General features: G+C 38.6%; 1 protein-coding gene across 1 annotated transcript in view; it reads left to right on the forward strand.

Moving 5' to 3' along the window:
- The window catches only part of LOC133995416 (matrix metalloproteinase-17-like), a 63,871-nt gene that overhangs the window by 11,086 nt on the left and 28,801 nt on the right, over window positions 1–23,984 (forward strand). Inside the window, exons 2-3 of the mRNA XM_062434806.1 lie at window positions 13,558–13,690; window positions 13,839–13,974. Of these exons, the coding sequence (XP_062290790.1) occupies window positions 13,558–13,690; window positions 13,839–13,974 (269 nt within the window). The remainder of the gene's footprint in view (window positions 1–13,557; window positions 13,691–13,838; window positions 13,975–23,984) is intronic.

Raw genomic sequence — 23,984 nt, forward strand, 5'->3', positions numbered from 1 at the left:
TTATGGAGGCTTTGTCACATACTGTATCTCCTAAGCAGAAGCGGTCCCTTGTGCCTAGTCCATTGTAGATCCACAGAAGAAATTATACAACATGGGCACAAATAGGGGGCATATCATTTGATGTATTTAAAGAAACTCTTGGTGTGGATCTAGGTCCATTCTATAACTTCAGGGTTCTTTTTTTTTTGTTTTGTTTCATTCTTAGTTTCAGTGACCCTGATATCAGTAGAAGTGAGTATTTTAAACCAGATTCAACTGTATTTTATGTTCCCATGCATCCAAAAGTTAGATTACCTTCTGCAACAAAACATCAATTAGTTAGAGTTCTTTTTGCAGAGAGGACAGTTCAACATATGCCTCTGGTAATGGAAAATGAAGAGAAAAATTAGAGAAAATTGTCTGATTCTCTCCATATTTATCAAACTGACAGATTTTCTCTTAGTTTTACTTAGCAGAATGAAGTCATAATTTTCGAGTTAATCACTCGAAAATCATTTGATATTATCTCAATAAGTAACTGAAGCAGAAGACAGCATACAAAATCAATAATGGAAACATAAGTGCAGGTCCACTGCTGCCAAAATCATGTAGCTGTCTAAGCGATGTGGGCAGTCCACAGGCTGTAGTAGACTGTGTTGGAGCAACTTTTATTGTAGCAAAATGAAAACAGACAGGAACATTTCAAACACCATCTGTTAGGTGAAATATCCATTCAGTCAACATATTGTGAATCATTTTCTACTCAACAAAAGTGGTAAACATTGGTAACATGTGTATCTGTGGAGATTCTCATGCAGTCTTTGCTATGTAGAGAAGTCAAGCAGATAACTCGAACCAGAAAATCAAATCATAAAAGAAACATTAGCAGTAGAGTTGAGGGATATACTTTAGCAACACTTCAATGTTAGATTTATGAAAAGAGGCAACTCAGACATCAATTGTGATATGACATAACTTACCAGGTTGATTGTAATTCTCTTAACTGATCATGATATATTTCCTCTGTACTTGGCTAACACTCTAAATGTGTTGCTCCTACTGTGGGCTAATGATGAAGACTAAGAGCTGAAACACCTGTTGCTACTGTTGCTGTGGAAATCAAAGATTGTTAAGAATAACAGTATGTGAGACTTTCCAGATATTTCTCCCTATCTTTTTTTAAGCTCAGGTTTTGGTTATTTTCACCAAAAAAACACTTACAAAATTGGTCAATGATCTACTCATGTCTGGTTTCGATTTAGTTTCAGTGGTCCTGCATGTTGACTTGAGTGTAGCTTTTTATACATGAAGTCCTCTGAAAAACTATACATAGTGCTTCTGTGGTTTGCTGCTTTTCTCCTGTATGTTATACAGTTTCTTCACTAATGGCAATCCTCTAGCTATTTCTATCTCTCAAAACAATCCACATCTTTGGTATTCATATTTTTACACAAATTAAATTGAATTTCCTTATACTCATTAACACAAAGGACCAATCCAAATTAATACATACTTACTTTAATTCAAAAGCAAAACCTAAACACAGACTAATAAAGTATTTTCTGGCCAGATTTCATTATTTATAGTTATTGGCCAGATATAAAAGCTAATGAAAACTTAAATCAGGCAGGAGAGTAAAAATGCTTCTTTATGAGTTGTGTAAACCCTGAACACATACATTAATTGAAACATAACAAAGTAGAGAGGTCATGTTATACTTAAGGCAGTGAGAGGAAATGTGAGGAGGAATAGATGCATAATTTCTAGGCACCTACTCCTCACACTCAGCCGTACAGCCTGGCAATCTAGCTTCAATTTTCTATTCGATTAAACATGTCATTGAGGTTGCATGTCACCCCCAATTCCCCCCTCTCTCTATCTCCTATATCCCCCTCCTCCCCTTCTCTCTTTGATCTGATCTGTTTGCACAAATGAGACTAAATCCTTCATTTCTTCAGTAAATTGTGTTTACGCTCAAGATAGGTCATTGGAACGGTTTCAGAAGCGTCTCAGTCAAATACACTCAAGCTATCTTTCATTCCTTGTATCCCACGTCATCCTGGTGTAATACTTTAAGTAAACCATCTCTCTGAATAAGCTGGTGATATAAAATGGGAAGCTGCTCCAACTGCTTTGAATAATGATAGCATGCTTGCAAACAGCGATGGATGTTCTGACAAAATTTGGTTGTGAGAAATCTCAGTGGAGAGCAAGATAAGAAGCAAGATTTCTTGATGTGAGGCATTTACATTTTTGTGATATGTCTGTACTGGCTTATATGTATTTTAGTTGGCAGTTTTCTTTATAGTATAACTCAAAAGAAGAAGATCTCTACTATCTGAATGTGTTGTCAAAGCTATTTTTTAATAAGGCATTAATTCATTTTAGGGTCTTTGTGTTTCAGTTTTGTCTGATCTTTATCTGCATCCTGATATCTTACCATCCACACTGTGATACTATGTTTTTCCCTGTCAGTAGTGAAACTGGGAATGTTTTTGTGAACATGAGAACAATGGACATGGGCATCAAAGTATTTGTCATGTGTTGACTTGAACTGTTTATGGAAAGTTTTACTGGAACATTTTGTGGTTCTATAATGGGGGAAATTCTGAGTTGCTTTAAACAAAACAAAAGCGTTTTAGCAGAATAACCCACAGAGTTTGTTTTTTATTTGTATTGCTGCAATGTGACCATATATCAACACAATTTAGGATTTTGCCTTACATCTTTTCAATGTCTTGGAACAATGTCAGCCATTTTCTGGAGCTCAGATTGTGAGGCAGCAGCCACCTTTGGACTAAGTGGTTTTTGGGTGGCTTTAAAAAAAAACAGAAATAACTTGAAGCATTGTCTTTCATTTACTTCTAAATCACTGAATGGTAGCAGGGTTAGTTTGTGTGGTATGACCTTGCCTGTAAATTGAGACAAAGTGTTGGATACTCAGTCCCAAACCTCTTGAACAGAGGGGCACGTACAATATGTTTTTATAGCTTTCCAGTCAATTAAGTCAGCATATATTAAAAGTCAGATTCTGTACTTGCCTCATATAAAACCTGTCGACAGGGTTACAGTAAACTCTGTGACAGAACTTTAATAAGCTGAGGGTTTGAGTTGCACAGGGTGCTTTCAGAAAAAAAATGTTGACTATATGCCACGTTCTAATAGTAAACTTGGATACAGATGCTAATTTCATAAGTACTGTTACCAAATATTTTAGCGTGTCAGCTGTTGCCAACTTGCTGGCCAACTAGTTATCAATTATCTCTGATACATGGCATTTTTTATGAGATTTAGCTACTCAATTTGTTGTTGCTCTTCCCCTAACTTGCTTCCCACCACAATGATACACTGCTCTTTAGAAGCGGCTTGAACTCAAAAGGACATACGTGACGTGTCTGGAAAATAATGTGCTAAAATCCTGACTGTCTGCTTTGCACAACCAATCTTTGAACAAGCTTGGGTTTAGTATTCATAGTCCTGGACTTTTGACAACTTATCCACCCCTTTAATTCTACTGCTGTCAAATATGTCTTCATATTGCTCTAAATTAAAATTGCCATTGCCAGGCTTGCAACCTCAGTATTTTTGTGCCTTTTTGTGTTCTTTATGACTCTTTATGCTTGCAATGTGTGCATGACATGTTGCATTTTCTGCTCTGAATGTCTTCCCTTCTTTCTACCATGAGCAAAGAATAAAGTCTGCATTTTTTGTTTTTGACTAAAAGCACCTAAGAGCCAGGGGTAATCTTCATTCTCATTTGGCATAAAGGCACACATGATGGCATCTCAAAACTTTTAATGTAGCACTCACTTTTCAAATAAATTCACCCTTTCAGACTTAGTGCAGCCCCCTAACCTTTAAAAAAAGTTCAGGAGGTCAGCTACTGATCTGACCTCATCCTCAAGGTAGTAAGGAACAATGTAAACACTATAATGGACTGTGCAACTTCTTGACCTTTTGAGAGTCAGCAAGGTCGCAAGGTTAAATGTCTCCCAGTGACTCATTTCCTGTGAGTGAGGCTGAAGATGAAGGGAATCAGCAGCTGTTCAACAGGGCTAAACAGGGAGGTATTGTGGGACAGAGGTCACATGCATGGGGGCAAAACAGATTCTGCTTTTGAGAGATGTTGCTGTGGTGATACCATGGTCACAGAACTCATTGTGTGTGTGTGTGTGTGTGTGTGTGTGTGTGTGTGTGTGTGTGTGTGTGTGTGTGTGTGTGTGTGTGTGTGTGTGTGCTTATGTATGTGCCTGAACCAGCTGAAAGCCTTACATTAAAGGACCAAAAAAGGATGTGATTATTATTTCCTATGTCACCATTCCGTCACAGGGAATAAAGAAATACGTAACAAATAATTTTGTGCTCTATAAAACCACAATTTTGCACAGCTGCTAGTTACATTTTGTGCAACCAACTCCAGACATTTGTGCTTATGTGCGCTAATGTGCACCGTTTTTTAGTGCCACTGAAATCACAAGGCTTGTTGGATACTGACACATTCGGTTTACATTCCATGAAAAATTGTAGGTCAATTAATCTCCCCTCCCTGCTAAGAACTCTTTCATGAACGTGCATTCCCACCTATCATCTCCAGCTGTCTCCATCCAAAAACAGCGGGTAACCGTGGGCGACAACTGTGCACATCATCGTTTTAAAAGTCTGGCCAAAGTGTTGCCTGGAGCTCCACATTTTTAATTATTATACAAGTATCCATGGTGTGATGACCAGAATTTTGTGTGATGTGTATATATATATATATGTAGAGAGAGAGAGAGAGAGAGAGAGAGAGAGAGAGAGAGAGAGAGAGAGAGAGAGAGAGAGAGAGAGAGAGAGAGAGAGAGAGAGAGAGAGAGAGAGAGAGAGAGAGAGAGAGAGAAAGTTGTGTTAAAAAACTCTTAATTCATTTGATATTGAATTAGCAGTTTTAATGCCAGGTTATGTTACAATATGACAATTAAACAGCAACTATTTCCTTTGTCTGCAATTATGTTTGCATGTAAAACAGTCAAACCTGTGATGTATGATGCAAATTAAATGTTAGCATGTAAATAGGCAAAATTAAGCCCATGGCACATGCTACATCTGTTAAACATCAACATGTTAACATTGCTGTAGTAAACATGTTAGCATGCCCACATAACATTTAATTCAAAGCACAACTCCTCTGCAGCCTCACAGATGGCATGGCTGTAGACTCTTGGTTCTGATTAACACTTTGGGGGCCTCATTCCTACCAGCTGGTTCTGGTGGATGTGATGTGAAACTTGAGCACAGACATTTAAAGGTTTAAACAAAACACATACAAGCAAAATGTATCAAACCATATGTAACCAAACAGATTTTATCTTTGCAGTGAAATTCACTTGCTCGACGTCCTATCTGTCCTCAAACTCACTCACCCACACACACTGCCTCCCTGTCTCCCATTTTCAAACGCTACACTGATAACTGATGCATCGGCAATTCAGCAACGCTTCAAATCTGCGCCCACATTAATCAATGTCTCACACACATGAAGCTTGGTTTTCTACCTCAAATCTATTTTTTCCCTGGCTTGAGCAAGCAGCTTTGTTGCAGAAAAGCAGTGAGCAGTTCCATCACTCTCTCTGCTCTGCCTACAGCTACACTTTTACACTATTAAGAAACAGGTAATTTAAAAGATTACTTAATTAGACTCACCGTGGGTAAGTTTCTATGTCAGACAAGGTCTTTACATGAATACATACCACAATACATTATAAATATTGTACCATAGTATAAATACCACAAACTCTAATGAGGTGAAGAAAGATTTAGGCCTACTTGTTCTCGTACTAAATTCTCAGCTTGGCATATTTATAGGCCCCCTTTTCTTTCACTCTCAATATATTTTATGAATTTGTAGCTTCTTTTCTACTCCAGGCCTTGCTGTGTTAAAGGATTACAGAGATAAATTATCCTTCACATCCAGATACTGTAGCACAGACTGAGAGTATGTCAAACCCTGCAATATCCACTCCATGCCTCAATTATGTATGTGTGAGAAAGTGAAAAGCAGACTGTAAGTGTGCAGCATGTGTTATATCCTTGGTGAATTATTGTTTCATTGTGGATATAAATAAAATATTTGAATGCGTGTTGTGTAATATGTATGTGTGAGCTCCTGGGTCCTTACATGAGCATTTATTGTTTTCTTGAAGTGTCACAGTATACAGTTTCCTTCCATATGTTATGTCAAGATATTGCAGGGTTATGCATCTTTGGAAGAGAGTAGGTAATACACAGCAGGGTTCTCATAGTGGCTCACAGATCTGGCTCGCAAGATGTTTGCACAAGGCCTTCCCACATGTTTGTTGTTACACTCATCTTGCAAATTGATTTTTCATATCATATATCAAATTTGCAGTGAACATTTAATTTTGTAGCAAGGCTGCAAAAATAAAGCATAAACATTCTTTTTCTTTAGCATTTAAAATGTAGCAACATGCAGTTCAATAAAGAGAGATCAGTTTATAGCATCAGAAGTTTATAACAATATTCACTGATCCTAGGGAAAGAAAGATTTGTTTTGGGGTTTTTTTCTGGTGATTAGACTGCTTTGATGTGAAGAATCTTCATAAAAAGTGCATGCTCACATGAAGATAGGAGAATGGTTGAATAGCAGTGATATTTAAAAACATCTAGGGACTGATTGGCTTGAGGAACACAAGTATGTTGGTTAGTTATGGTGACTTCAGGATTGTAAACGAAGGGATTTTGACAGTGTGGGGAAACCAGAGGAGGAAATAGCAGACATTCACTCGTAGTGGCATTTAAGTGGAATGAGGGAGGAGATCTTTCTTTCTTTTCTTTTTTCTTTTTTTTTTTTGCTGGGACATTAAACATTTGGGCTATTCTGTTTCAAATGGTGACAGTCTAACTTTTAGACCAAAGCTTATATTGGCTTAAAATCGTATTTTAATTAAATGTTTAAAGAGGAAGGATGCCCACCCTCTAAGTTGTGGTTTTAAAATACCATCTGTGAGCCAAATTCCTCTATGAGTGTCCAATGAGCCCTTACAGGAGAGAACAACCTGGCCAATGTTTTGATTAGAAGCATGTCTAAACAGGAGAGAAAAGTATCTTATGTCACAAATCACAGATTTCAAAAGCTACAAAAAAATACAAATAAAAATCTGAACAGTCACAAAAGAAAAAGATAGGTAGGTAGATTGTGAGTCATGAGGCACACAGAAAGCCGAATCTGTCGGAGTAACATGCTGAGAAGAATTGACTGCTGCTGCAGTTGGTGGTCCATCAACAGACGCGGTTGGTTTAGGAGGCTGACTGATTGTTATGACTGTGAAGTAAGTGCATCAGTGCAGCCTTCTCTCCTACGAAGTATACAAATGATAAATGTTAGCTTATTGACAATGATGAACAGTGTTCAATCTGATTAAATGTTGCACAGCTGCTAGTATTCAAATGGCACAGCTAAAGAGGAAAGAAAAGTGGGTTGTGTGGTTTTGGAGAACATTCGGGGGCTTCTGATGACATTTTTCGCAAATATGACTAACAAGAAGTAATCACCAAATAAATACTGTTTGAGATTTGTCATACAAAAATCAAAGAGCAAAAATGACTAATTGTTTTTATGGTGAGTTACGTGTTGACTTTTGACCAACAGATACTCTAGGAAGTTAACAATGTCGACCACGAAATAGCCAAGCACATAACTGAATTCAGAATTCACAAATATGCTTTTGTTGTGCCTTAACCAAATGTTTCTCATTTGACTAAACATAAGAATAAATAACCATGAATACCTTAGTATTATGTGTTGGAGTAGATGAATTTGTGCTTCTTTTCATTATTATGAGTTCTGTATGTGGATAATTGTACATACAGTGTTGTTTTGTTAGAGGTAGCTTTCAGACAAAATTACACACAACCTCCTCATATCAGTTTCATTTTATTCTATTGGAGCATTTTCTTTTGTTTTCATCAAAGGCTTGAACATGCCAATCAAAACTGAGTGATAACACACCAAGACCGGACAGGTAATTTAAGCAGCAAGTCAGCTAAATGGTGAGGACCCCCTGGACCTTAGTTTGAACACGGGGTCAAGCCCCCACATCAGCAAGCATTTGCCTCGCTGAAGTCACTGAACACCAGATTCAGGGCTGCTGGACTGCAGCTGAGCCTGTCCTCTGACATAAAAGGGTACAGTTTTGTTGGCTTGTATTTGGAAGCTTGTGTGGTTGTTTCTTCTGTAGGTCATATATGTTTTTTTACATTACAAATAGAACATTATTGCCCTGCTTGTTCCATTTACATGTCACGTGAAATGCATTTACATTCACTGAACTGTGTCTCTCTTTTGTATTTCCATGAATTTATGGAAGCATTGTGTTAAAACTTGAAGGCAATTTGATAATGAATGTACAAGCAGACCATTTTATTATACAAGAGAGAGGATGTGTGCTTATTAAACCTGAGCTTGATTGCGATGTTCATCTGGATTTCCGTCTGTCTCAGAATAGTTTGTTTAATTGATTAGTCCTATTGTGTTAGTGTTACATGTTTTATAAAGACAGAAAATCATTTATTTAATTGAAAAACGGATGCCAAATAACTTTTCAGCCATAGAGTTTTTCAATGTCATTTCTAATTCAGAAAGGCACATCTCTTTTGTTCTGAGCTCTCCTGCACTGGCAGAATGCCGTCTCCTTGCTGTTGATCTTGTAATAATAAAAAATGTTGTTGCTTTATTACATCAGATACTAATTTCATATTGACTGCAAATGCAAACTGAATGAAAGACAGAGTGCAAATTTCCTGAAAGCTATCAAAATATTTTCTTTCAGCCGATTTGTCATTTTGATGCCTTCATTGTCCAGACTTGAATTGCCATCAAAACTAATGACACATGAAAACCAGACTCGGAGTTACATTTGAAATTAGTGTTACTCAAGACAAAAAGGTCATTAGATTTGAAGAGAATGTTTTAATCTCCCTTGTAGTTTTCTTCAAATGACCATAAGAATCTGCACTATTGTTTCAAGCAGAACAAAACACAGCAGTCAAAACACTGCTGCGAGCCAAAAAACTTCAGGGTCCGACACAACTTATGGCCCGAGGCCAGTAGGGCAAGTTGATTGGCCAATCAGAGTCATGAGTATACAGTTTAGACAGCATGATATTTGTCTTCGTTTGATAACATTAAAAGTAAAGTTAGACTTTGCTGTTGGTTTCCCAACTCATTTAAAAAAGACAAGACAGAGAGAGAGAGAGAGATGCAGTGGTCGAGTGAGGAGAATGAGTGGCAGTAGAAAGTACAAAGCAGTGAATGAGAGAAATAAAACGTTATTTCTTGATTGTTTCCCGGCAGTTGAGTTCTAAAGCAAAAATAAATAACCATCAAATGCTTGACAGATTATTTACTGCGGTGACAGACACGCTTTATTTTTGTTTCATCTTACTCCTCTGAATTTCTCCCCATCCATTCATTACATTCCAACTCCATGTCTGTAGTGGACAGGTGGCTTGTGAAAGCAGACAGAAGGAGTTTGGACTGAACACCCGCACACAAGCAGACGCCATTATATTCTTTCTTTCACCGTTCCATCTTAACGAGTACATTTCTGAAGATCTCTCAGCATCGTCTCGGTTCTTGATGCAGAAAGTTTATTATCAGTCATCTATACTCACTGAAAATGTATTATCATAAAATTACTTTACAGAATAACCAACATTTATACTGTATATGGAAAAACCTACAATCATACATGATTCATTTACTGATCCAATATGTGCCTAATTGTATATTTTATATATGTGGGTAATATACCATATATGCATATCCATAACTAAAGGAAAACAACCAAATCTACAAGGAACTTTTACTGTTGTATACAATGAATAAATCACCATAATTACAGGAAAAAATAATTATTTTAATTTTTTTTGGCTACTGGGCCAATGAAAACATACAAGGGGCCAGTAAAATTGTGATCTGCTGGCAAGTGGACCAGTGGGGATGTTTCAGTCTGTGGTTAACTGTGTATTTTACTGAACGATTAAAAAGAAGTCAGTCATCTGTGTTGCTCCTCTTCTGGTTAATCAGAAATTTAGAGAGAGTAAATTTGTTGTATGGGCCAGGATCTCTTTTTTTTCTTTCTCATTTGATGCTCATTTATGTGTCTTATCTGTATTTCAAGGATGAAGACCCGTGGAGAAAGGCACCATTATTTTGGAGTTTATTAAATCTGAGATGCGTGTAAATTATGTAAACATTTCTATTTCTTACTCCTGTCATCTTATAATTATCGTTTATATTTGAGCTGTCATTGTTTATTATCTGGGAGAGAGTGAATTGTTGCTATTTTACTGTAAATGTGGCTTTGTTTCTTCATCTCCATATCCCATAGTCTTTGATATTTTTCTCTTTCTCAGTTTGGACATGTGTACAGCCTTTTAAAACCCAATCTCGCCTAAACGCAGTGATACCCCTGTATATAATTTAGCACTATTCAGCATGTTACTGAACTCATTGACGCGTCTCACAGCATTTTTCCCCCCTCCACATGAGCTACAACATCAGTGTTTAAATTAGTTGCTGGCTCCACAAAAAAGTTTGATGTAGTGAGTTTATGAGGAGTGTGTGAAAACAGGGAGTTGTGGTTTTCTAGACACCACAGAATGTAATCCATCACTTCCACACGGTGGAAGCTTAGAGAGAATAAGACTGTTATACCCTCTTCCTCTCTGTATGGTTGCACACGCACAGATATGCATACAGAAAGGATAGGATTCGCTAAATTTGTTTTGATACAAAGGAATATTTTGCTTTCTATGTGTCAGAAAGGCAAAGAAACATTTGCTTGTTTACAACCCATCTAAACATCTGAGTGCACAAACAATCAGACTACATCAGGAAATGCAACTGTGGATATTCCTATGTTTTTGCTTCCAAATCTGTTTAACTAACTTGAGGGTTTGTTTAGAACTTGAATTATTGCCTGACCGCTTGTGTTTCTTGCCCAGTCTGCTGTGCCCACTACACACAGTTAAGTCACCCATACACAGCAGTATTATGGAGCAGTTATTTTTAGGGTGTTGGTATATGACAATTAACTATTTTAGGTCTGTTTTGTGTTCCCCTCAGTTTCTGGAAAGGGAGGCGTCAGATACTGTCTTAAGGCAGTGCACGTCAGGAAATATTAATTGTAATGAGCAGTCCAGTGCCTTTTTTTTTGTACAGCTCTGATGGAGGAACCTTTTGGCCATAAAGTGCAATGAAAATTGCACAACAAGGGTTCACTATGTCAGTTACAACACTGACTGATTCAATCTTCAGCTTGCAACTGTAACTTCTCTGTCTGTAAGTTTACTCTTTTCAGAGCACTGGGAATAACTTTCCCTGTTGAAATGACTGTTGACACTCTTTCAGTCAGTAATTGATTGAATTCTCTACTTTACAGAACACCTGTTTATAATTATATAACATTTTTACACATATTTATAACCTCTTAAAAAAATCCTCAAGGCAAAGGGCCCCATATGAGTCCAGGGCCAAAGAAATACGCCACTTTACTCATGCAGCAATCTATCTGTGACCAAGCTTGTAATTCCACTGGATTCTTTCAGAAAGCAATATTGCATAAATGCCCTACTACCTTTTACATTCTTTGTATTCATTCACTTACCCCTGACATTACAGTTTGAAACTCTTTCAGAAAATTGTTGTTGTTTTTCATCCTCCTGGACGGTATTAAGGGTCAATTCATTTCCCCTGTAAACTTCTCCCAAGCTCTCTGGAGGGATGGCAAAGGATGAGGAGGCAAATATCAGCCAGTTGAAAGCTTCACTAAAGTTAAGTAATTCAGTTAATGGGATTTTCCCAGCACAGTCAATACAAAAGAGATGCCATGCTATTGATCTGTGTCACTCACCTCTGATGAGCGCTGATCAAAAACCTATTTAAAATATTATTGGCATTCACATTAAGGGGAGGGAGGAGGAGGAGGAGGGTTTAGTGGAGGTGAGACGGATGAAGGGAAGAGAGAAAGAGACAAACAAGTAGAAGAAATACCTCACGGGAAGAACAGCAAGAGAGAAAGAAAAAGGAAACACTGGGTCTGATGCATCCATCAGTCGGATCTTATACGTTCCTAAATCAATCAGTGCCGTCCACTGGGCTACTTTGATTGGCAGCAACTTCACAGTCCGCTAGACTGCATTGATTGGCAGCAACTTCAGAGATTTCAGATGGAAACTGAGTTGGAATATTACTCTTTATATATGCATGGCCTCTACTTTTGCTGGATTGTGTTTCCTCTGTGAACCTGCCAGCAATATTATTCTTTGAACAGATGTCATACACAAGTAAAAAATCTATATTACCTTCATCACAGGCATGACAGTAATACATGACACAAAGTTTAAATGAAGATTAGATTATGAAAAAATCATTAAATGGATGTCAATAGAGCTGTTACAATTAAGTTGATTGATTGAATACGTCATTCTAAGATTATCTAGTAGCAGCCACTTAGAAGTGAATAATTTCTTTGTTATGGTGGTAGTGAACTGATTATCGTTGAGCTGTGGACTGTTGTTCTCATCTCAGGGCTTTGGGAAACAGTGATCAACATTTTTCACCATTTTCTGGCATTTTATAAACCAAACAACTCATCGGTTGCTCAATAAAATTATCTAGAACTTAATTGATAATGAAAATAATCATTAGGTGCAGCCCCTAAATGTCAATATTTTTCTCTTGTGTTCAATCAGTTGATGGAGCTTAACAATACCATCAGCAACACAGATGGAGAAATGTCTCACAGAAAGTGTGTGAGGAATAAAAAAAACAATTACGGATAGGGTCTCACTCTCTAGAAAGAAAGTGAAGCAATAGTTCAACAATTGTAGTGCGTGCGTGCGTGTGTGTTTAAACTCATAATCATCAAATAAACAATAGATGATAATCTTGTGCACAGCTATGAGCTCATGTGCAGATGCTGAGGTGGAGAGGGAATACTGTGGGAAAATAATCATAGAAATTCCAGTGTACACAAAGGACATTTAGATCATCTTAATTTAACAACATTTTATTCAAGAAGTCACACAGTGGAGATTCACCTCCCATCTGGAGTAAGAAAGCTGCCTCTCACAAGGTAAATCATTACATTTTAGGGTAAAGACTTTGTTTCTGGTTAACATAAAGTAAGCCTATATCAAAACAGTGTCCTCACAAATGACAAAGACAAATGTGTATGTGAATGATTGTGGTGGTTTAAAGGAAGGTCAATGTATTTTTTGTGTCTAATTAGAAACTACTGTCATATTATCTTTCTTTTTGTTAATTTATGTGCTTGTTGTACACATACATACACACACACACACACACACACACACACACACACACACACACACACACACACACACACACACACACACACACACACACACACAGAGACTGCAATATAAAACCTTGCACAGTATCCACAGACTGTACACATGAACAGGTGTCAGACCATCTTAACAGCTCTGGGATACTTGGAGTGATGAAATGCCTGGGATGACTCTTGAACTCTGTGTCTACTCTCTCCCCTCCAGGACTGGCTGAGCAAATTCGGCTACCTCCCACCCCCTGACCCGGTGACTGGCCAGCTTCAGACCAAGGAGGCCCTGACCAAGGCCATCAAAGCCATGCAGAAGTTTGGAGGGCTGAAGGAAACCGGAGTCTTTGGTATGTGGCTGTGTTTTTTTGGGGGGAGGGAAACATGTCGTTGGTACTTTTGGCTGGATGGAGGCAAAATATGAGAAACCCAGCCTCATAAATTTCAATAGTGTTAAATCAGCACCTCTTTGACATGATCAACTCCTCTCCTGTCCAGACCAAGCCACACTGGGCCTAATGAAAACACCCAGATGTTCTCTACCAGATGTGTCTGAGGCTGAAGTGACAGTGGGTCGCAGGAAACGAAGCTTGACTCCTCCAAACAAATGGAATAAGAGACATCTATCCTGGAGGTAGGGAACAATGAAATATGAGGTCAGCAAGACACTCTGCTGATTTCACTATTTTACTATTACACATATTAATACATGAAAATCAGACCAGTATGTCCATAGAAAAGAGAGCACAGTCATACTTTTTGTAGACTGTCTGGGGCAGAGCAGCACCCAGACAGTCTACAGCATGCACTCGCTAGAGTTATAACACACAGTAGATGAGCTAAACCAGTTAGATGCATACAGGAGATTTTTTCCAAATTAGTATGACATCCAGCTATTTCAGTCAGGACTACTTTAGTGAAAAGAATACTTTAATTGCCATTTGCAGTACATATATCTGGCCATATGGCTCTGTTCTGGGAGCTCAATGCCCTTCAATGTCCAAACATGGAAATCCAAAGGCGGGGAAATCAGCAGCAAAGACCCCTAGGGACCTCCCTGCCCTTCATGTGCCTACATGGAAAGCCTATAGCAGGGAAAGCAGCAGAAAACCCCTCCCTTGGACTTCCCTGCCCTTCCATATACCTACATAGAAACCCTAACGACGGGAACACACCAAAGAGTGGCGAAAAGAGGCCTGCGGCGAGTTGCCATGCAATCTCTATGTAAGGTTTCCATAGAGATAGGAAAGAAAGAGCAGCAGTAAAGACCCCAGGTACAGGAAAGAGCAGGTAACAATGACAACAGAAATGACATTGCTTAGGTCAGACATAGCATGTATGGAGGAGCTGGATGGAGGCAGGTTGCAAGTGGCTAGCAGAGGAGGCAGCAAGTGTAGGCAGACTGATGCAGCTTTAAATAAGGCGCCCTGTATGAGATGTGCAAACCAAATGCATTGAAGGGAATCAGCTGAGCCAGCTGATGTGGACTGGCTTTTAGATCAGCTGCTTTCAGCTGACATAGCTGGGTTAGTGAGCTGAGTTTGACTTTGTGGTGTGCCTAAAATAATGTTGTGCTCAATTTTTGACATACTGCAGATTTTGCTTCGGTTTGCATACATACTACATGCTACATTTTGGCCAGATCAGTGCATGCTGCTAGTATAGTTGGTGGTTTCGAATGCAACCAAATTCTTAGGAGCAGACTGAAGCTCTGGCTATTGACCTGACAGTGGCATGTTTAAGTATATCCACCTAAAATGTTCTAACTTTGACCATGTTTATTATAGACATCTGGCATCATAACATAGAAAAATAACAGAAACTCACAAAAAGCATAATATGTCCCCTTTAAATGTTTGAAAAGTTTTGATATTCTGTGGTTGTCCCAGTACCAATCTTAGGCCTAAGGGCACTGTTACAAATAGGATTAGGGTAGCATTAGGCTAAAGTTAGGGTCAGTAAATATTTTCATAAATATCTACTTTTAAGTTTAGCATTAACTATCTAAAGGAGAAATATTCAGTTAACTTGAAAGGTTCTGATTTATTTGCTTCAAATGAGATCACTTCTGTGCCTAATGCAGTTTTGTACACTCAGATTCAGTCCAGTATAGCTTAGTTCAGCTCAGTCCAGTACATTACATCAGTGCAGTCCAGTCAGCTCCATCTGTGCTTCTTTTGATTAGATTAGAGGACCCTTCCTCGAGCCGGAAATCTTTTGCTCTGCAGATCAATACTGGCCCAAAGGAAGGGCATTTTGTAAAAGTGGCAAGCTGATTAGAGAAACCTTTTATAAACAACAAACACATCTGTTCTGTCTGAGGATGAACAAAGATTCCTCAGGACATAAATTCCTTGGTACACAATCATGAATAAAAGCGATTAAAACATCTTTTTGCTGCATTATCTGAGTTTTACAAACATTATTTAGATCCACTAACAGGACATTAGATAACCTAAGCAGTTCTACTGTAATCAAATGAATACTACCTTGAAAATCACATCTATGTTTTATCTCTAGTTCATCTTAAATCTGTTTCTTAATTACAATGGTGACCCAGAGTCACTGCAAGTATGAAATATTGTAAAAACCATTGGAGCTTCATCCAATTCTCCGTTATTCATCCATGAGCTCCGTACATTCCAAGAAGCAAACTACAAACTTTTCAGAGCCACCTTTTAAGTATAGGTGGTAAGTATTTGATAGAGGCTAGATTTGATTTGATGAGTAGTACGATCGTGTGTGACCATCTGAGAAACCATGCTCTAGTGTTAGACAGCAGTGGAGGAGGCAGTGAAACATATGGTTGGTCTGCGCTGATTCACACACACTATCAGGGCCGACTCCACAATGAGCCATAAGCTTGTGTGTGGGCCAGTGTGTGTGTGTGTGTGTGCAGAATGTCAATACATGCATGAACTGAGGAGTCAGGAGAGGCAACAGAACTGCTCATAAACACACTCACACACACATATCTGCACATACACACCGGCCTGTATGCATTGTCTTTCTCCTGGTGGGCTTTAACTTTCCTTCCCTTCTTTGTGCCGCTGCCAATCATATGCCATGGTCCTGTCAGCTCACTCCACATTGAAGTAATACAGACTTGTCTTCAGTCCAGCGAAGCACTTTTGTATTCACAGCACTCAGATTTGTAGAACAGTAGCATGTAGCATAGGAACAGTGGTGGATTATCTGCTGGCTTCAGATATAGAGAGATTTCCATATAGTGCAGATTCTCAGTAAAGCACCGTAACAAAGCATTGATATCCTGCATAGATTGGCCTCCACTGTAATTCTCTGGGACTGCTTTATGCTTCTGTTTTTCTTTTTTTTTCAGCTGATGTTGTACCACTTCTCTCACTGCTTGGTTCAGAGATGCATTTTTATCATCTTATATTTCATGATATTTCTGCTTCATTAGGTTATATGGGTGAATAAAAGGCTGACAGAATGGAGACCTGACAGGCATATTAAATGTTCTAATGCTGATCCACCACATCAGCCACATAAAAGAAATAACTATTCACATCACCTATCATTTATGGCACATACATATTACATCAATATATCAGTTTTATTTCTTCATAGTCATTGCCAAGAGGGCAATGTGGGGTTTTTTACATCATGCTAAACACACAGAGGGTATAAAGGGAAAGAAAATGGCACATAGATATAACTTGGCTCTATGTATTAATCAAGTTTAAACTGCAATTTCTGTAGTCCTATGTCTTTAAGTTTATCTGCAACAGTATTCAGAGGCTTTGCTGCACATCTGATCATTCTCACAATAAGGACTTTTCACAAAGGCTTGAAGCTGGCACAAACACAGATGCTAACCGGAACATTAATGTTAGTCTTTAGCTAATTATTCAACTCTGTGTGTTATGGTGTATAATCTTAATGCTAAACTGTATAAGCTCCTGGACACACGCCTTCTTTAACCGCTTCATTTAGTCAATTCGTTTTTAGTCATGTATGCTTGTAATGTTACTCATCAAGTGATACAGATAAGGCATTTACTTCCTGTTTCAAATGTGGTTGTTATGGGAGACCCTGATCTAGCACGGCCTGTAAATGATGGCTATGTAAATATTGTTTAATTAGTATATGAGACTACAGTCAGGATCGAGGACTCGCCCACTTATTCTCAATTTAGCTCACCTCAGCACGATTGACAATGTCTGTCACATTATCCCCGGCTTTTTCACACACACATCAATCACATCATTATCCTCTGAAAACATGCAGAGTAGGTGGTGAGTGGTGAATGTCAGTCCTTTCATACTAGAAGCAGGGAAAAAAAGATATGGTGCTAGGCTGAGTTGTTTTTCATTGTGGGGACTTCTAGGGATTCAGGTAATATATTTTTCCACAATAGCAATATAAGTAATTTATTTTTGTTATGATGTTTAGGACTCTTTGTGTCACTGCTGAGCTCTTAATCCCAATTTAACCTCTGCTTACCTTAGTTTTCTTTTTCTCTTACACACATGCTGAAAACACCACGCTGCACACAGCCAAGTGCGTTGCAGACAGTAACAGTCGTGTTGTGTAACAGCCCACTGTTAGCTCATTATCTCATATTGTTAGCCCATTATCACAGCAGACAGCCTGGCAGTCATTAGCAGCCCAACTGATAACTCAAACAGATTGATGTAGTGAACTGAGTGGAGGAGAGAAAAGAAAAGGAGGATGAGGATAACAAAGAGGAAAGAAAAAAAACAAGATGAAAATGTCATGGGGAGGAAGATTGTATCTTTTGTTTCTACACCTGTTTAGTCTCAATACAGTAGGTGGGTTTTACCTACTATATGCTCTCATCCGTCTCTTTAGTCTTGCACTGTCATCTTTCTAATGAAGTAAATGAACAGTGTACAAGCATGAACAATGTAGACCCATAAACATACACTGAATGACCATTAAAATCCATCATAGATGTAGGGCTGCAGTGGCGTCATGCTCTATACATTTGGGAGTGTATTATTATTGCATCAACATACCCCAAAGCTTAAAGACATTGTTTTGTGAGACCTGTATGGCATAGTCAAGCACTTCAAACCCAGCGAGAGTTATTTAAAAACAGAAGAGCCATATTCAAAGTCGAAGGCGGTTAGTAATGAGAGCATTCAGTGTAGCCATAGTCATAACTCAGCAGCAGGGGTCCATCAAAGTACTAATTATAGCCATAGCTCACAGTTGTTAGTGAGACTTAAGAAATGCCACAGCTGTATCCAAGGGCACCGGCATGTTATAGTCTTAGAAGTAGCCCTGGGGCTATAAGAAGAAGTAATAACGTGAAACCACTAGCAGTAATGACCAACTGTACCACAGCATGGAAGACGTTTTTCTCTCTTGTTCCTTTAGCACCTATAAAATATATATTGTTCAGTATTAATCAGTGCTTATCTCAGACCAATTCCCCTGACATTTGCCAATTAGTACTAAATGCACTACAGCTGAGGCTAATGGGAATATCATTAGTTTTGGGGTGTAGTCATAAACCAAAAGACAAATTACAGTGTTTACCTGGTGATGACAACAGATGAAAAGTCAGAGGATCGCCAAAATTATTACGGTTCATCCGTATGTAGCTATGTAGCAGTACATCACACAGCTTAGACTTAGACTCAAACATGTCCACCTACCAATGGTGCTAGAGGAAAAGTCAGGGAATCACCAAAGTCATTAGGATGCATCAGTATTTTTACAAAATTTCATTTGGAGCCTTCCATTACTCATTGAGGACAGACCAGCATTGCAAAAAATCCTAGTATAAAATGCTTCTACTAATAGTATTGCATCACTGCTGTTTTTACTGGATTTAACAATGTGGCACAATTTAACTGTTCAGTGGATTTTAAGTGGCTGTTAATAATAACCAGTCTAAAATGTAAGCCTTCTCGTCAATATTTTGACTCATCTTTATTGTCGACAATATTTTGTTCTTGCTCAAGTGCATCATTAGAAGTTAAGTATCAGTTTGTTGATTCCACTCATGGACACGATGTTAGTCTGCACATCTCTTAAAATGATAATAACAAGTACTCTTGGTATTACATTGTTTTTGTGAGAAAGTCCTGCAGCTGTATACTCCTCAGTAAAAAAAAGTAATAATAATGTACAGTATGAAAATTCAATGAAATACTCTCTCTGCCGTAACACAAAGGACACACCGTCCCAAAAATACAAAAGAAAACACAAACATTAAAAAAAACACTACCAAGCTACATAGATTATGTAAATGATGCATTTATAGGTACATACAATCTGTAATAACACTACTTACTATATCCAACAATGTGAGGTGCATGTGGGTGCATCAGCTGTTCAGCAACCTGACTGTCTGCTGAAAGAAACTGTTACTGAAACAGGTAGTGTGTGATTTTATGCTCCAGTAATGTTTTTTACATGGTGTCCTTAATGATGTTTTGGGATTTCCTTTTGCAGCAAGTTGTGTATATGTTGTGTAAATGTTATGAAGTTGTGATAGTGCCGATGACTTTTGCTGCTGTCCTTTGTAGCAGTCTGCAGTCCTGAGCAGTCAGGTTGTCAAACCACATAAAGCCTTTCAGGACAGTCTCAATGGTACAGTGATAAGAGTTCACGAAGGCTTTTGTACTCATACCAAATCTCTTGAGATGTCTCAGAAAGTACAGTCTCTGCTGTGCTTTTTTGAGGATGCAATTGGTGTTGAGAGACCATGTGAGGGTGTCTGAGATGTGTATACTAAAACAACAACAACAAAACTATCAAGAATTTCAATAGATAACCCACTGATGGAAATAGGAATGTGATTTTCTCTGATCATTCTGAAGTCAAATGATTTATTTTGTCTTATTAGCATTTAGAGAGAGGTTTTATGGGACCATATGGTTAAATCTTCCACTTCCCTCCTACATGCCCTGTCATCACTGTCACTTAGTAGTCCAATGACTGTGGTGTCATCTGCAAATGTTATAATGATGTTGTTGTCATATTTTGCAACACAGTTGTGTGTAAACAGGCTGTACAATAGGGGACAGTGACAGCAGCCCTGAGGCTGTGCCAGTTCTAGAAAAACTAATGTAGATGAGTATGTTTCTCACAGTCTGGGGCCTGCCTGTCAGGAAATCAAATAACCAATTACAGATAGAGTTGCCCAGAACTCGGACTTTCAACACCAGTTTTGATGGTACAATTGTATTGAAAGCAGAGCTGCAATCAATAAACAACATTCTGACATGTATTTTTCTTTTCAAAGTGTACTAAAGCAGTATGCACAGCAAGTGAGATAGTGTCATCTACAGATCTAGTGGAACAGCAGGAGACTGTAATGAATGTTACATTTGATATGTGATAAAACAATACTGTCCAGACACTTCATAATAACACAGGTCAATGCAGCAAGTTGATAATCATTAAGGCATGAAACCAGTGTTGTCCTAGCTACAGACACAATGATGGTTTTCTTAAAACACAGTAGAACAACACACAATGACAGGTTAAAAATGTAAGTAAGTAATTTTATTCACATAGTACCTTTTAAGAGCAGAGATGTCGCAAATAAACATACATACAGATATAAAACATAGTAAAAATTAACTCAATAAACAGAAAACAGCAGATGATGCAGGAGTAAAATATTGCTAATAGTGTGAAATAAAACTTAAGTATTACACCAATTCTTAGATATAAGATTAAAGAAGAAGTTAGCTCTGACATCTTTACCACATTATTGAAATATATCAAAAGTTCTTTTAAATATAGTGGACATGTAGTCGGGTGGATTTCCATAGGCGTTCCTAGAGTCTCTCTTTAGAGAGCAAATGTTGTCATTTATCAAAGGGGAGGACTTGATCAAAGGAGCCGATCTAGTTCTAACAGGGGCCACTTTATCCAATGCTGAAAGGCGGTGTTCATTAAAAGATTGCACCAAGTAGCCAACATCACTGTGCACATCAAAGTTAAAATGGGAAGTGGCAGAAAACTTTCTGGTAGAGAGGTGGTTGGCAAGGTTAGGAATCCAGTTTAAATGATAAATCAAATAAAAACACAGTTGTGATCCTCAGAAAATAAAGAATTGTTATTCAATCAATATTCAGTTATGATAATGAGGAGGATGTCAGTAAAACCCTGAGCCCAGCAGCTTTACGAGCTTTAACACTTTTAAGTTTTACTCATATCAACCTCTGTCAGCTATAGATCGACTCCATTGAGTGGGCACTGTTCTGCTGTCACTGGGTCCTCGTTGTGAGCTTTAAAGCAGGCGTAAAACGTACAGTCCAGGAGAGGAGCAGACGTGTTGGTAGCCACACTGGGTTTAGATTTCTAGTCCATAATCACCTGCAGCCCCCTCCACATACACCACAATCGCAGTTCAGTTCAGTTTTCTTTTAGATGTCTCCGTAAGTCATACCTGGATATATATTGGCGAGTAGTCCATACTGGTATACATTTATGGACGTTGAATTTATACAAGAAACCTGATGTTATGCCGTGACACATTTAAATAAAGCAGTTTAAACAAACCCATAATCACATCACTGCTGAACTCAACTGGATCAGCTAACTTTACTAATCAGTGGCTGAAATCCTTCTAGCCAGGGAAGCATGTACCCAGAGTTTCCCCACATATGTATGAGAAGCAATCACAAAGCGATTCTGCCACACAGAGGAGTTTATTGACATCATACTACATAATTCCAGGGTATTGCAGCCCTTAGCCTTCATCTCCCTGCTGCTATTCGAGGCCATCAACCTGTGAAATTGCTTGGCGGAACCTTAAGAATAACTATATTGCAGTTATTGAGTGTTATCTTATAGGGACCCATCATATTTTTCTCTAGATTTCACAACACCATTGCAGAGCTGGTGACTGCAATAGTCAGGGTAGGCAGAGAAACGGTGAAGAGGGAAGAGTGAGACGCCAACTGAAAAAGGGGAGAGAAAGATTTGTGGAGAGAGGGAAGATTCATGCACAGCCTTTTAATTTAGTGCCTTTCATCTTCAGCCTGAATGACATGACGTGTGCGTGTATGTGCTTGTGTGTATTGAAGTATGTGGATTTTTTGGTAATACGCAGCATGAGTCTGTTTCTCTGGCAGTGAAATATCTTCATGTATGTGGCTCTGTGATGCTACATGCGTGCATCTACAAAATACATGAATCACCATCGGCATGTGAGCTTTGAATTTTCAGGTTAATCAGCTTATGTCTACGAAGGGTAGCAGAGCACAGGAGGTGAATATTATTTGTGCGTGAGTGTACGTGCAAATGTGTTTTGCATGCGCGTGTACTTTTTAGCGTCACATTTGATGTCGGCTCATGTCTCCGTGGAGCAGCAGAGCCACAGGAGGTAAGAGCATGCTGCGAGGCTGAAGGCGGGGGACAGCAAAAGAGTCTTAGAGTTTTTCTTCATCTTTTTTCTCTCCTTCTTTTTGTTCACATCTCCACACACCCCCCCCACCCCCCACCCCCCCGCCATCTCCTTTCCTTGCTTCCTCTCTTCAACTTAATCATCACTCTCCAGTACACGTGTGGAAAGGTCTGTAAGAAGCACATGGAAATTAAAAGTCAAACAGGTGAAATGGAATAGGAGAGAGTGTGTGTGTGTATGCAAAACACACACATTTACCTAAGCCTAGTTTGCTCTTACTCATTTGTCAAATGAAGGTGGAAATCGTTCAAAGGAATTAGAGAGGTTGAGAAAATGAAGTTTGACTTAATCAGCCTCCTGTCTGTCCGACTAATTTCAAAGTCTGTTAAATCACTTTTTCCTAATCTTTGGTGCAGGAAGCATGACAGGTTGAAGACTTATTTTCTGACTGGTCCCCATAAACACCATACTCTGGACGTGGTTGTGTGCAGGGTTATGTGTTTCATGGCCATACAGTATGCAAGGTCATGAATTTCACTGGAAATGCCCCTTCTTACTTCTAAATATGCCCGTTTTATCCTCCCCACATAAAGTGAATTCTACTATAATGCTCAAGTTTCTTGTTATTCGAACCATACATTCACATATGACCAGAATGAACAAGTATTTCTCTGGGGCATAGGTGCTAGAAAAAATAAATAACAGTGCCATATATCCATATATCCTCAGGAGCACCAGATCTTTACCCCAAGTATCTGGTATGGTTTGCTTTAGGTAACAAAGATTTAAGTTTGGGAAAGATTGTGGTTTTGGTGAAGTGTTAATAAACATGTTGCGTTTTGCACTTAATGTCAGTGTGGAGTTTTAATTTTAATATTTAATCAAGACTTTGATCTTACCCTCAACAATAACTTAGTGAGACTATGAGAATACATTATCCTTATCACTATCATGGAAGGCACAATTATTAATTTTGTCACGTTATAGTCGATATATGTAACCGCATATGGAGGAAAAGGTTTTTTTTCCTACCCCAAATAGGCTTGTGTATCATTGGGATACTCTCTCTCTCTCTCTCTCTCCTCTCTCTCTCTCTCTCTCTCTCTCTCTCTCTCTCTCTCTCTCTCTCTCTGTCTCTCTCTCTCTCTCTCTCTCTCTCTCTCTCTCTCTCTCTCTCTCTCTCTCTCTCTCTCTCTGTCTCTCTCTCTCTTCTCTCCTCTCTCTCTCTCTCTCTCTCTCTCTCTCTCTCTCTCTGTCTGTCTCTCTCTCCGTCTCCCCCTCTCTTT

This window comes from Scomber scombrus, chromosome 15 (genome assembly GCF_963691925.1).
Source record: "Scomber scombrus chromosome 15, fScoSco1.1, whole genome shotgun sequence".
In the NCBI taxonomy this organism is placed as follows: domain Eukaryota; kingdom Metazoa; phylum Chordata; class Actinopteri; order Scombriformes; family Scombridae; genus Scomber; species Scomber scombrus.